The sequence below is a fragment of the Cupressus sempervirens genome, chromosome 7, assembly GCF_028749045.1.
Source record: "Cupressus sempervirens isolate cs-2001-9-10 chromosome 7, ASM2874904v1, whole genome shotgun sequence".
NCBI classification, from domain to species: Eukaryota; Viridiplantae; Streptophyta; class Pinopsida; order Cupressales; family Cupressaceae; genus Cupressus; species Cupressus sempervirens.
Genome location: NC_143124.1, coordinates 858546509 through 858562307, shown reverse-complemented (window position 1 = coordinate 858562307; position 15799 = coordinate 858546509). Strand labels below are relative to the sequence as shown.

The 15799-nt window shown below is 35.8% G+C and overlaps 1 protein-coding gene across 1 annotated transcript in view; it reads left to right on the top strand.

Annotated features, from left to right (window-relative positions):
* Window positions 1-5465: 5465 nt before the first annotated feature.
* Window positions 5466-15799, top strand: part of LOC149550159 (type II inositol polyphosphate 5-phosphatase 15-like) — a 155503-nt gene continuing 145169 nt past the window's right edge. Inside the window, exons 1-2 of the mRNA XM_089793276.1 lie at window positions 5466-5674; window positions 5815-7734. Coding sequence (XP_089649402.1) covers window positions 6084-7734 — 1651 coding nt within the window. The 5' untranslated portion in view covers window positions 5466-5674; window positions 5815-6083. The remainder of the gene's footprint in view (window positions 5675-5814; window positions 7735-15799) is intronic.

The following is a 15799-nucleotide window of genomic DNA, read 5'->3' as shown; positions in this document are numbered from 1 at the left end:
TGGTTGCTAAAGTTGGTAACAGTTGGTTGTGGCATAAAAGGTTTTGTCTTATAATCTTTGATAACAAAGTGAAAGTGAGTAGTACACCTGCTATTAGAGGTTTGCCTAAAATAATGAAACCTACTAGCATGGTATGTATTATGGAAAAGTAGAAGAAAAGTTCTTTTCCAAGTAAGAAGTTTACTACATTAGTGAATTTAAAGATAATACACTTAGATTTGAGTGGTCCTACAAAGACAAGAGCATTCTATGGTGAAAGTTACTTTATGATTCTTGTTGATGATTTTACTAGGATGATCTAGGTAGTTTTTCTTAGAGAGAAATCTAAAGCATTTGAGAAGTTTAAAGTGTTTATGAATAGAGTTGAAAATAAATTTGGATGAAAGATTAAGTGTTTAAGATTTGATAGAGGTGGAGAGTTTACTTCTAATAAGTTTTAACAAGTTTTTTGAAGTAAATGACATTAAAAGACAACTTTTACAACCCTTAAGACACTTGAGCATAATGCTATCGCAAAAAGGAGAAATAGATCAGTAATAGAGGTAAAAATAGCTATGATGTTTCGAGAACATTTTAAAGAGAAGCTTAACACAACAATATATACAATGAACATTGTACATATTAGACAAGGTATTGGTAAGATCCCTTATGAGCTTTGTTTAGACTTGCACCCTTAGTTAAGTACTTTATATTTTTCAGAAGTGTTACATTAAGAGAGAAGATCATATTGGTAAGTTTGATGCAAGAAGTGATGAAGGTATATTTCTTGGCTATTAATTGAGAAGTAAAGCATACATATGTGTTACTAAGAAAACTAAGACTATTATTAAGAGCACAAGTGTTAGAGTTGATATGAAGTTTGGAATTCAAGAAATGATACTTGATTCTAATTCTGATGAAGAAGCTAATCAAAAGGCTAACCAAGAGAATGTTGAGTTTTTTTATGAGTCTGACACATATTTACATAATGACATACAAATTGTGGAATAGAGAGAAGAACCAAGGAGTGAACCTAGAGCTAAAGTCAAAGTTGAGATAGTGACACCTAATAGAAATTTGATAAATAATAATCTTGTTGATCAGATTATTGGTAGCAAGGACAAAGGCGTGATGCCAAGGAACAAGGTATAGAGAGAAGAACTATGTTTGATTTCTCAAGTAGAGCCTAAAAGTACAAATGAAGCTAGTAAAGATGACTTTTAGGTTCAAGCTATAAGAGAAGAACTAGATCAGATTGAGAATAATGATACATGGGAATTGGTTCTGAGACCTAAAGACAAGAATGTTAAAGGAAGTGAGTGGGTTTTCAAAAATAAGATGATTAATTAAGGTGAGGTTATGAGAAATAAAACAATACTAGTATGTAAAGGTTATTCACAACAAGAAGGTCTTGATTATGAGGAAACATTTGCACCTATTGCTAGAGTAGAAGCAATTAGAATGTTTCTGGCATATGCAACTAACAAGAAACTCAAAGAGTATAAGATGGATGTGAAGTCAGTATTTTTGAATGGAGAACTTGAAGAAGAAGTTTACATTGAACAACATGAGGGTTTTCCTTTGACAAAAGAAGGAGATATGGTTTGCAAGTTTAAGCATGCATTGTATGGATTGAAACAAACACCTAGAGCTTGGTATGTGAGGTTGGACATGTATTTGGAAAAAAAAAAAGAATTTGTTAAAGGAACAACATATAATAACATGTATTTGAAGGAAATTGAGAATGGTTTACTAATTATTGAAGTATTTGTGGTTGGTATAGTCATTGGAGGTAATAATGACGCAAGTGATAAACTTATTGGAGAAATGAAGGAGTTTGAGATTCACATGATTGGTGAGATGAAATATGTCTTGAGTCTATAGGTTGTACAGAATAGTGAAACTATTTTCTTATCACAAATTAATTATTTGAAAGACTTGTTGAAAATATTTGGATTGGAAAGTTGTAAACTTGTTGGTACACCTATGGTAATTGGTCATAAGTTATCTAGCAAAGATGAGACACCTATTGTTGAGTAGAAGAAGTATAGATCTACTATTGGAGGATTGCAATATTTGACTCATACGAGACCCAGATATAGCTAATGCATTTGGTATTGTTGCAAGATTTCAAGTTGATCCTAAAGAAACAAATTATGTAGTTGTAAAGAGGATTTTCAAGTATTTGAAGGGTACACCTGATTTTGGGTTATGGTATGATAGATTTGATGACTTTACCTTATGTGCATATACCAATGCAAATTGGGAAGGTAGTATGAATGACTAGAAAAAGTACAAATGATGGAGCATTTTTCTTAGGAAGAAGATTCATTTCTTGGCTAAGAAAGAAACAAGATTGCATTTCATAGAGAACATTAGAAGAAAAGTATGTAGCAACAACAAATAATTGTAATCAAATCATGTGGACGAAGCAAATGTTGAAGGATATTGGAAATGAGTTTATAGAACTTGTTATCATACATTGTGATAACACAAGTATAATGAGTATGTCTAATAACCTTGTGTTACATTCTAAGATGAAACACATATCTATTAAGGATCATGTTTTGATAGAGAAAGTTGTAGAGAAAGAGATTGGACTGGAGTACATTAGTACAAAAGAGCAGATAACAGACATATTTACAAACCCCTTGATGAAGGATACATTTGAATATTTGAGAGGTATGCTTGGGGTATTGCCCCTACCTACTTTTGAATATATGATGTAGAGATTACATCAATCTAGTGGTACATAGAACTATTTTTCATTTGGATTGGATGTTAGATGCTTCCTTTATGGGGGAGTATTTGTGTTTGAGTTGAGTCATAAAGAACTCTTGGTAACTAATATTTAATAGTGTCTTTGGAAACTTGAGCTTGTTGAAGATCTTATGTAGTGAATTGACATGATGATGCCTTTGTCATTGATGTCAATGGGGGAGAGAAGTACATGAAAAACATCTTCTAGTTATGAGGTAGAGAAGTACATCTTCTAGAAGAGAGTTGTATTTGAAATGGAGAATATATTGATGTCAATAAGAAAGTATACCAATGGGGGAGTGATGTTTTTATGCGAGATTGATTTGTTTGATGAAGAGGGTTTGAAAAGAAAATGAGTACAATAGTAGAGTAGTTGTAGTCAATTGTTATGTTTGGTATTCTTTGAACTTAGATGTTTTTCATTGATGTTGCCATTAATGCTAAAGGGGGAGATTGTTAGCACAAAAGCTGATGATATTCCTATGGGGGAGTATCCTAACATTGTTGGAGTATTTGGGAGATCATTGGTGTGATTATATGTTGCATTCATGGTAGTGTTTGTCATTAATGTCAACATATTGGTTATTCTTTGAAGACAAACATATTAGAAGACAAACTTTGAGATCGTGAGGTTCGAGGATTGACAATGAGGTCAAGCGTAGTTGAGGACATATTCTATAGTGTCATGATGACAATGTGGCTACAAGCACATGCAAAAAGAAGAAGACTGATGATAGTTATTTGAGATTTATTGAGGACAATACACAGACATAGTTCTTGAGAAGTGGTTTCTAGTGATTGGATTGTATCTCTTAACAAGGATAGAATTTGGTTGAGCGTAGTTAGACATCATAATGATGACATAGTTGAGTGCATGAAATCCGAGGTTGCACGTGTGAAGATTTGTGAAGACTATAAAATGACATTGTTATAGAGTCATGAAAATATGTCAGGTAACATGTATTGCTTTATCATAAAAAGGTCTAATTGTAATTGTAAATTGAGAAAACCTCAAGGCTGACTTAATAAATTAATTTGAGGACTTTATGTAAAGGAAAGTTGTTTTCCTTGTGATTAAAAAAAATGAAGGGAAGTAAGTGGAAATATTGTAAGAGTGAATTAGATGCGAGTAAGTGATCTAAGGGGTTCATGTGATGCAAGTTTGCATAGCTTGTATTGAGATCAGAGAAGTGTTTGGCACAATAGAGGTATAGTAAAAGAGCAAAGTGATTAGTTGGCAAAGAGTGCTAGTGGACATTTGATCTTTTGGTATTATTCTGAAAGGAATAATACAAAGGTCAGTTAGATAGTGAGTTCAATGGTCTTGCCCCAGAAGCTGTTAGACAGTGGGCCCTTCTACCTTCCATAACTCCTAATAGGGTTGGAATCTCCTCACAAGGATTCAAAGTCTCCTAACAGGATTGATATGTACTAAATCTATTTCATTGAATCTTAACAAGGTACATCATCTTACAAGGAGCTTATATATTAGTACATCATTTTGCGGATACCATCTTCATTGAGGTTTTCCCTTTAATCAAGGGTTTCCCTAGTTAACAAGTCCAGTGTTATTGTGTATGGTCATCTTCTTATGGTTATTGCACTTGTTGATTACATGTTTCAAATTTAATAAGGTTAATAAAAGTTGTTTTGATTGGATAACTGATTCAACCCCCTCTCTTAGTTATCTTGGTGGACTTCACTTTCTAACACAAATATCTAGGATTTGACTTCCATTACAGATTAAGTTTGGAGACATGTAGATCAAAATGAATATATGGGTTATGAATGCCTCTTACCTTCTCCAAAATATATGCAGGAAAGAAGAGCTGTGGGATTTGAAGACTAGGAAGAGGCTCTTTGGCCTGTTGGTGGTCCCAATTATACTTTACAAGTGTGAGGTTTGGGGAATAACAAATCAAATCACAAATGTCGACAATTAGGAAGAATCCAGAAGCATGTTATTACTATCAACCTCAAGCAAGTCTATGGTTCCTTACGAGATCCTAGCAGCAGAGTTAGGCATGTTCTTGGTCGAAGCCTCGACAATTATTTGCTTGCTAAGCTATTTAAGAAAAATGAGAAATATGGGGATGTTGGTCGACGAGGAGTTGGAACATATGATATGGAAGAAACAAAATAGCAAGTGGTTAAACAATTAGAACATTAATCTCCAAGAGTGCCTAAACACCAACATACATATAAAAAAGTGGGTGTTAGAGAAATTCAGGACTACCATGTGGACAAATCAAATGGGTAGGAAAAAACCTATTATGTCAAAGAATTTATTCCCACATGAGATCATGGTGATAAAGAATATTTAGAATCCACATTTAAAGGAAATGTCAAAATTCTAATTACTCAATGGAGGACCACCTCTCATCACTTGCAATGTGAAATTGGTAGATGGAAGGTCATCAACGAGGTGTGGGAGGAAACGATCTCTATTTTTTGCAGTAGAAAGGTGGTGTAAACAAAGTGACATTTTAGCAAAGAATGTGTAGGGTATGAAGATACCAATATATAGACAATAATACATTACAATAACAGATAAATACAATAGACCGCTAGTCTGGTGAACATCATTAGAACTCCTCAAATCTTTCAACTCAATTGAGATTACCCGAAAATTATAATTGTATTTTACCGTTAGCGGGTCATACACGGTCATAAAATTTCAAGCCATTAAGGCATCTTAATAACGCTCTCAGAAAATGGAAAGAAAGCGCCGTCAGTAATAATTAGAGTAATTAGGATATCCGCTCAGCAGCCAGCCGCCGTAAATCTTGTTTCATTCTACTTGGTCTTTTGCATACGTGGCAATAAATACTTCAACCCAGTTGGCCTTGCCGGCCGAGGGTTTGTACACGCTTCAGAATCCCATAAAGATTCACGGCATGGATATTCTTTTGCCAGCGTGTTTCGTTTCTTTGAGGTAAGGTATTTGTTTTTCGGTTTTTCTCATTTTCTTCAACAAAATATAAAGAAAGATTTGCCTGCGGATTTAGTTTTCGATTGTAAGCAGATTTGTTTTTACAAATGATTCTATTACATTGATAATCTATTCTTTGACAGAGTTCAGGATCTGAATTCTATTGGCTATCAGATTACATGCATTTAAAGAAAATGAATTCAGATTGCAATAAGGGGAATTTTAGGATATGTATTGAAGGAAAAAAGTCTGGTATAGGACAGAAGTCCGTTTGCAATAAACTTTCCTGACACAGTTTGGGACCTGAATTGTGGAATTTGTCATTTGGGTTCAGATGAATTGAATTTGAGGCGAAAGACGTAGGGCGTGTTAATTTCTTTTGTGGATTTAGGGGTTTTGTGTTGGAGAAAATATGTCTGGCGGAGGACAGAAATCCGGTGAAAATAAAATGTCTGTTTCTAATTCAATGCCACCGTTGATCGACTTTGGAGAAGATAACGAAATTTGGGGATGTGGATCTTCAATAATAGAGCAGGTTTCAACTGCATCCAATATATTATTACAATCTGGAACAGAGAGGGAAAGCTTTAAGGATCTAATGGATTACAAAGCATCCAATTCAAAGAACCCAGAACATCAAACACCGTGTGTACAAAAGCCGGAAAACATTTACGTTGACCTTTTTTCTAATCAAACACCATCTATTTACAACTCGTCAGGTTCTTCTTTACACGATGATGTATCATTGTCATTATCTGAGAGTAAGTTGGATCTTCTGTCAAGTCGAACAAATTCTATGCATAGACCATCAAGCACTTCTTCATATGATGGTGTAACATCGTTGCCTCGGAGACCACTGGATCTTCTGTCTGATGTTTGTATCTCTACAGCATTATTGGCTTCAAAGCCAGGTGCATCTGTTCGAATGCCTGAATTTGTTATTGACGATGCTGCAAAGCCTGAGACATCTGCTGAGTTTGGCATCGATGATGCCAGTTTGCATCAAGATGATCTATTCGGCACATGTTCTTCTGAGAGCCTAAACTCTGAATATGCTAATCCTTTTGGAAGTCCGCCTAGTGCTCTGGCCCCTGCCAATGTATCTCACGAAGGTCATTCTGGTCTAGGTTCTTGTGAAGATAGCTCTCAGTCTTTGCCTTACGATCCTTTCAAATCTTCATCAGAATTTCAGCTGGGGTCCATGGATTCGTTTCTCAATCAATCATGGCCTGGAATAGAAAATCTTTTAATAGCCCATGAAGATCATTCTGATTTAGGTTCTTGGGAAGCAAATTTCGGAAGTGGGGTGTCTTCAGCAGGTCATCAAGGAAAAAGGAGTCCAGAGCATCTGGATGATAGCGCAATTCAACAATCTAGATCAACACTATGGAGCGAAGTTTCGCCAGACACTGATAATTTGAAACCAAATAGTATGCAACAAGCAACTAAATGCTTAATTGAAGCAACTGAGGTTTGTCCTCATGGACAAAACGATAGTAATGTAGATTTGAAATCTAGCAAACTGTCAAAGCTTGTTGGTGACACTCACCAGGAAACAAGAAAATCTGAAGGGCTTGGTGCAGTGAGTGCCCCTAGTCTTGAAGAGTTTGTGGCATCTGGAGGAGGGAAGGGAATTTTTAAAGTTCCTACTCGTGAAGTGATCCGTTTGGGAAGGCCAGTATTTTTAGAGCTAAGGCCACACCCTTTGAGAGAGACTCAAGATACCCAGGCTATTTGCACTATAATCTGTACAGGGAATCGGCTATGGGCTGGTCTAGAATCTGGAATCAGGTTTTGGGACATTGATAAAGCTTATAGCATTGGGGGAGAAAGCAATTCCATACTTGGAGATGAAGACACAGCTCCTTTTGTTTATTTGCAATTGCACGAGTCTCCTACAACTTGCCTTGCTGCTGATGCTGCAAGAAACATAGTTTGGAGTGGCCACAGGGATGGAATGGTTAGAGGTTGGTCAATTGACATGAGTAGTGATGCAGTTTCCCCAAAGTTCACATGGAGAGCACATTCGGGTCCAGTTTTGTCAATCGTTGTCACATCTTATAGTATGAAACTAATTTTCACTTCAATCATCCACTAATGATATTACATTTTTATTGAATGAAAGAGTGAATGCTTTTTAATGACGTCCACGAGACCAGAGCAGTCTAAGGGACTGAAGAACAACCACACTAGATAATTTCCGAATTCCTTTCCATTTCTAATCTTTTGGTATGTATCTTAACTAAAAAACTAGCAGTCTGCTTTATCTTATCCCCTTCAAATAGACTATGCATGTTGTCCGCCCGCAAGATGACATCATAGAGAGATCTGATGTTGTCGTATGTTGTGCATTCTGAGAGAAAGTGCCATTCCATTTCAACCGCTCTAAACCTGCAAAATATGTAAATTCTCTGCTCCCAAGTCTCTTTGGGCCTCTTCCATCTTCCCATCTCGCATCTGAGGTGATGAGATCTTGTCCTCAGTTGTGCCACTAATAACCTTGCCTTTCCTTTAATAGCAGCCCCAAGGTACGGTTTTTCGCCAAGTTCCCTAGTTGGATTAAATTCTTTAATATAATAGGCTTTTTTTCTACTGATATTATTGTTCCACATGGCATTTTGAAACTTCCCTTTGACAAACTGTCTTATGTCCGCATTTGTGTTCAGGCAATCTTTTAACTTGATGTTCCATTTAGCCAGCCATTTAATGTTATGCTTCATCCATGTTTTCTTCCTTTGGTTAAGAGCCTCTCCTTTCACAGTTTTCGGCCAACGATAATCTTTGCATGTTTTCAATATTTTTTAAGTAACTAAGTAACTGGGTTACCGCTGAAGCCTCTAATGGAAAAGTCCCGGCCTCAGCCATAAGAATTTTACAAGGCACAAAACTTTTGGATTTGAGATTGCTTGTGATTAATTGTTTCTGAGTTCTCTCTATTTGTCTCCATCCCCATTTTGACATGCTGCGCGCCCCCCCCCCCCCCACCTCACAGCCATAAAGAACCACCGGTGTGACCTGAAAACCAAAGAGAGTTCCGCTGTCCTGCAACTATTCTGGAGTAGAAATGAAGCTTTCCAGCCCCCTTGAATCACAAGATTGACAGGGAGAAAACAAATTATATGGGTCACTTTAATGAACTGACTGACTTTCACCAGTAGCAATATCTGGTTAGTTATTGATCAGTTTTACTGAATTCTATAGCAATTTTTGTGCAGAATCAAATTGCTTGTGCTTGTCTTTGACATCCTGTTTGTGAGTTGTGAATTCTTCCACTTTATTTTTGAAGAGAACAGAATATATCTTTGCATTCTTTCATATGCGATGCTTTGAACAGACTATATTGTACCATTTTATGTTGCAGTTTTGTATAACTGCACCATTAACATCAGAGGTGCATCCAGGATATGCATTAGGTATTGTGAAAGGGATTGCTTCTTTTTCTTTTTATATCATAGAAGAAACATTAAACCCTAATTGGAAGGAGGGTACATTTTGATGTAACCACACTAATCTGTCTCTGTATATCTTGAAATTCTTACAAGTACACCACAAATAATCACCACCTGTACAATTGACAGTAATGCTAATGCATCTTGACATTTACTACAGAACATGATCTCTTATATAGAGCATCAATGCCGTGATACAATTAAAAATTTGGTGCAGTGGCAGTTTGCCTGATCTATATTTCACATATTGCATCAAAGAGACATATCATATTAAAAATATGAGAATATGATTCTCAAAAGACATTGAATAAATTTAGTAAAGTCATCTAAGTAGAAGGCGAATTGTAATCTTTATTGGATACCCCAACTAGGTGTAATGAAATTTGGACTGGCATTTATTCCATCTGTTAGCATGGACACCCTATGTTAGGCAGAACATGAACATACATTCCATATATATTTGAAAAAGTGGTAGATTCTATATTATGAGATACTATTACACATGGATATAGAAGAGAGATTGCTTGAAAGGGAAACCTTTCTTGTCAAATCATTCTGACAAATCTGCTACCCTTTCTTTAACTTGTTTCATATTTAGCATACAATTAGCTGATTCTACGTGGTCAAAAATTAAACCTTTCACAACTAATCCATAATGGTACATGCTTTTGTTTACCTAATGAGATAATATGATGTAAATTGACATACTACAATGAGATATTGCTTAATAGCTTTTTTGTCCAAATTAGATTTATAAGAGACCTGCAGAACCCAGAGTCTGAAGTTTGAACATCAATAAGCAATATTAGACAATATTCCTTTGTAAGTCTTTACACTCCTTGATTGCTGTTCTCCACCACAAACAAATTATGTATAAATGATTCTGTAATTGCCTACATGACAAGAACTAAAGAAAATACTACAATAGTTCATGACCACATTGCTGAAAATATTCGACTATTGGGACTCAAATTCCAAAATGGCACTTCAACTACTATTTTCCAATAAAAATACTATGAGCTACAAGCATTTATAGGAAGTGGATAAATCATGTCAATCCTAGTTGCACAAGCTCTGTGCCATTCATGTACCATCTCATGAAGGAAAGGATCCAAGTATGGTTTTATATAAATTTGTTAACTTGCTTAACATCTTCAATGATGCTTTTGACCTATTCAATCTTTCCAATGCTCTCTAGTATCCTATCCAGGAATTGTGAAGTAAAGAGTCCAATAAACAGTAGGTGCCTCTGTAGTGTCCCTGCCAAAGAATTACAACAAACTTGGAATTGCTCTCAAGTTTTGCTCACAAAGCTTTCATCAAGCACTTGGTGGAACATTTGTATTTCTGAAAATCTATGTATAACAATTGATCTCATAGGCACTGTGACTAACAGCTGCCATGCATCCATTTCACACTTGAATGATTATTCAAACTCTAAGAATAACATGGACTCATTAATTTCTAAGTAAATTTACACACAAATACCACTACTGACATATATAATAGAGTGGATTGTTGATTTGACATGGAAAGCTTCAAAATGCTGCTAACCAGATTGTTGATCTGCTTAAATAAAAATTCCTGAGCTGAAGTCTGATTTAAATATTCAAATCACACTTTTGGCACACAGCGATTTTATCAAACATTTGGTAGAACAACAAATAATATTAATTTTGAGTTTCTACAATGTAGATCAGCTGAAGCTTTATGTATGATCATAAACATTCTCGCGAACAGTTTGAAGACATGGAATGATGTAGACATTTTGACAAACATTTGTCATATGAGCAGCTAAAGAAACTATTCAAACATATAATGCTCAATTTAATAATTTTTGAAATAATTTCTGACCTCTTAGCTGATATAGAATATGCTAGTAGAATATTTTTGAGCTCAGTTACTGGGTTTCGCTATTTAGGTCTGGGACTTGGTACTGGTATGGTTCAGGTACTGTTTCTTCTTGGGTTCTGCCTAGGTGCTTCAGTTCTCCGTGGGTCCTTTTGCAAAGAATCCACAGTGAACACGAGCATTCAGCATGTACCTGAGGGTGGTACCCAAGCAAGTATACTAAAATATGTGAATGCATATGAAATAAAACATGTATAAATATAAAATTCTCATCAAATCTCTGTATGAACATACCAAGCGAATTTCTATATTAAGGCTTTAAATATTTATTTAAATATTTAGAAGCAAAATATGAAGTACCCAAGACTATGTATGATGCTTCTAATGAAGAAAATTTGAATATTAAATGTCAAATAGTAAATTGTATTTTCATTGTGTAATGTCATTTTGAGACTTGAGTAATTTCTTTTTTGGAAATTGTGAATATGATATATGAGGTGTTCTATTTATAATTTTATTGGCAGTTTTGGACTTATTAGTTTCACTTTTCTTTTTATATTTATTACTTCATTTTTTGAACATGCATGTGTGTGTGTACATGTGTGTACCCAAACCCATACCCAAGGAAAAAAATGTTGTACGTGCATACCTATACTTGAACCAGATTATGATTATTGGTCTATCAAATAGATTATGAAATATATATATATATATCAATGTTAGTCGGCTCCTTGGCTATGATTGAGACACAATGTTTTAGATATCACTTTCAAGATACTATGTCCAAGCTATCCCTCTTGAACTCCTTGGTTAGACCAATTGCTCTATGGTTCTTTTCTGTGGGGACCCTCTCTTCTGGAAACTGATTGGAAATATGTTGAGAGGGCTCAAATCATTTTCCTTCAGTGCACCATCATATGTCATTGGTCTACTCCTCACAATATTATTGTGGCCAAGTTTGGGGCTCATCCCTTTTGACTCGGTGCCAATTTTGGACCTGGTCTTGTTCTTTCATTGTCTTTGGAGCTTCAAAGATTTTGTAGATGGGCATCACATATACTCTTACTTGGCCTATTGCTCATCTTAGACTATTACAGGATCTGACTTCGGTGGTAGAGCCCGCTATTGGTATGCACAAGCTTCTACATTGTTTAGCTTGATTGGGATTGAGATTGATCGTCTCCCTCCCTTCCAATACTCTTTGGATGCTCCCACCCACCTCCTTCCCTCTTTGCAACAGTTGAATGGTCATGTCAGACTTTATCTACAAGCAGTAAATTACTACGACCTAGTGCAACTCCTCGGGCGGTCTATGGCCAAGGATGGCCTTCTATGATGAGCACTTTTTGGACATTTAGGATAGGGTCATTGTGTGCCCTATTTAGTTGTCTCGACGTTGGAGCCATGCCCTCTACATCTCCTTGGGTTCCTTTCGCATCGAGACTCATCGACTCTACATCTAGACTGATCACCAGATTGATAGAGCTGACCGGATCTGCTGCCTTTGTGCCTTGATTGAGATCAAGACAAAGACTCACTTTATCTTTCGGTGCCCCATCTACTACGAGATCAGGGGAGGTTCCACTGCTTGTTCAAACAATGGAGGCCTCTTTTATCTTTCTTCAATTACATCTATTAATGATGCCTTGCTCTATACCTCTAGGAGGCTATGTGGCTTCATGATCACACCTTACTGGTTCTATTCCCTTCAAGGTAGGCTTCTTATTGGCTTATCACTTCCTTTTTCTCGCCGATGTACTCTGTCCAGGGTATGAAGCGCCCGCTTGATCCTCCTGCTTCCAACACTCTAGTTTGTGAGGCCTCATAGCGAGCTCACTCGGCATGACACTCCACTTCTAGTGGTATTCTGGGATAGTCCAGGGCTCACTCTTTCCTTGGACCCTATCCTTCGCTCTTGGACTTTTTCCCACCCAGGAAGGACCTCTAGTCTTCCCTACGAGTCCTTTGTTTTTCCTTTTTTTACCTTTTATGGTCATCATTTGGTGTTCTTGTTTTGGTTGTTGCCCTTGTATGCTTTGAGTCCCTTAGATCCTTTGTGTTCTCTTGTTGGACATTAATAAATTTATGTTATCTTATCTACTCGTCGAGGCCTCCTCGGCCTAAAAACCCTCATCCTTGTATTGGAAATGTTTCTAGGATGGGGTGATGGCCAAGAGATTTCCTCACCCTGACCCCCCTTTTCAAAATTTTACAAGGGGCATCCTATAATCTCGGGGACGTCAAGATTTTTGGGGATGACCATACATCTTGAGGACGGTTGGGGATGCCTTGGAAGTCCTTGAGATGGATGGGCATCTCCGATGAGATCAACATCAAGATTCTGAAAAAACACTTTTTTTTGCTATAGAACTCTTCTGTTTTTAATTTTAAAGTCGGTCTCTCCTTCCAAGTATGCCCTAAAATGCTTATTACTGTTTCGTAGTTAATTCTTGCTATTCGAGGTCCTCTGATTAGTATTTGGCAACATTATATTCAAGAATTAGGAAATTAAGAATGTTGTTAACAGTCATGGTACACTCTTAGAATAATATAGCAGACTGTTTGCAAGGTGTTGGAAAAGTTTGAAATGTGCATTATAGACTTAGAACATGCATCTTTATGTCATTTTGTGATAATACACCAGCACTGGTTTGGTTTTGGGTTCTTCATGGAAGATTTGGTGAATATTGGAGGTGTTGAAGTATAGCTTTAGTCAAAGTGATATACTCATTACATTGAGTATTTGTATTCATGGTTTATATGAACATTGTTTTATGTCTCATATTATTGATATGTGTGTGTGTGTGTGTGTGTGTGTGTGTATAGACATCTATGTATTCATAAATTACTTAACTAATTGGGCTCTTATGATTGGAAGAGACTATTGTGTTATGAAGTTCTTGAATGTAATTGTTTCACCACCACATGTCTCTACGGGACATGACTTTGTTGTAGCCTCTGTCGGATTGATTTTATCAGAGCTACCTAATTGATGATAAATTATCCTTAAATAAGTATCTTACATATAATATATATTATATATGTAATATAATATATATCATATATATTATGCATTATATATTATTATATAATACTATAATAATATAATCTTATATTACATATATGATTAATATATTAATATTATATATATGTTTAAAGGTGAGTTATACATATAGTTTTATTAACTAAATGGTGATTAACTATAGAGACATGTCTCTTCATGTCTCTTGAAGAGACATGTCTCCTTCTCTCATATTTATATGAGATCCAAATTTGCATTTGGAAATCATCAATCACATTGGCAATGTTAGTACATTTGCAGAAAATGATCCAAATTACTTAACATGGTATCAGAGTAGGCTGTGAATGTAAGAAAAAGAAAGAAAGATAGATAGACTAAATCACAGGAAATGCAATCAAGTTCAAAGACCAACCCAGTTTGTAGAGGTATAACTATGTCTATTTTTTGAATGACATTGTGAATGTAAATGCCAAACTCCACTGTCAGTTCCAGCATCCGCAATGCCTTGCATGTTGGCAGTTTTTTTTGTCAGGGTGTATCCTGGATCTATTTAGAACTACCACTTGAAAACGCATTAGAGAAGGTCATCCTCCCACATTTGTGGGACTGCAGAAATAAACTAGAATTCATTTCCAAAACTTCAAAATTGCCAGTGCTTGCAATGTCAAAACAAATTCTTATTAGGGGCCTGATCAGAATCTTGAAAGTCTTGTGTAACCATGCAATTTCAAATTTAGTTGGAGCAAAGACCACAATCATGTATTTGTAAAGTGGGTGTTAATAATCTTGTCGTACCCGATACCTTGCTATGTAATGGTATGAGGAAATAAAGATATTTATTACTTTACAAAGATCAAATTTATGGCATGGGTTTAATAAGTCATAATGGAACTTGTCAAAACGACAAAAGCAAAATCATCCATACTATTAGGATTCGTGGAATATATATAACACTTCTACCACTGAAGTCACATTACTATGACTGGATTGTTTTCTTATTCAAATAAATAGTTTGATTACCACACCGGTTCATTAGATACGGAGGAATATAGGGAACCGAGACCATAATAGGCAGGAATCATAGCAAAGACTGAAAAAATAAATTTTATATATATATATATATATATATATATATATATATATATATATAGAAATTGCATAGTCCAGGGACATTGAATGGAGACCAACAGGTTTCACTGAGTTAGGCTTCGAACATACTCTTATTATGATTCCATAGTGAGTATTGTATCCCTCAAGCTGAGCAGCAACCGTTCAAGACTGGAACACACAAATACAGTGACATACATCATAAATGGTGCTAAGGAAATCTCTACTTCAAGATGATCAACGCAGCAATTAATCTTATTACCGTCCATTGATTGGACCCTTGATATGCCAATAATTATTGATAGATACTCAGAATAGGATAGAGGAGGAAATCTTCAGCAGCAACAACAATAAAATTTCAGGAATTGCATCTCAATAAATTTGGGGCCCGTAGAATGTCCAACTCCAACGTATTGCTAAGAAATACTATTGGGAGCATGCAATGGAGGCAATCACACAGAGTCAATGATATAGAGACCCACAAGAGAACAATATAAGGATCTGCACTCATGGTGAAGACACACATAGGTACTGGAGGTAGTCAGAAAGGCAGATTTAATACAATTGAAATGATTATCATGAGAGTTTGAAGATGTTGTAAGTAGCAATCAATTTCCACCAAATAAACAGTAATGATAAGTGATGGGATTTATCAATGGACTTGGTATCTATTATGTGCAGTATATATTGCAGTATACT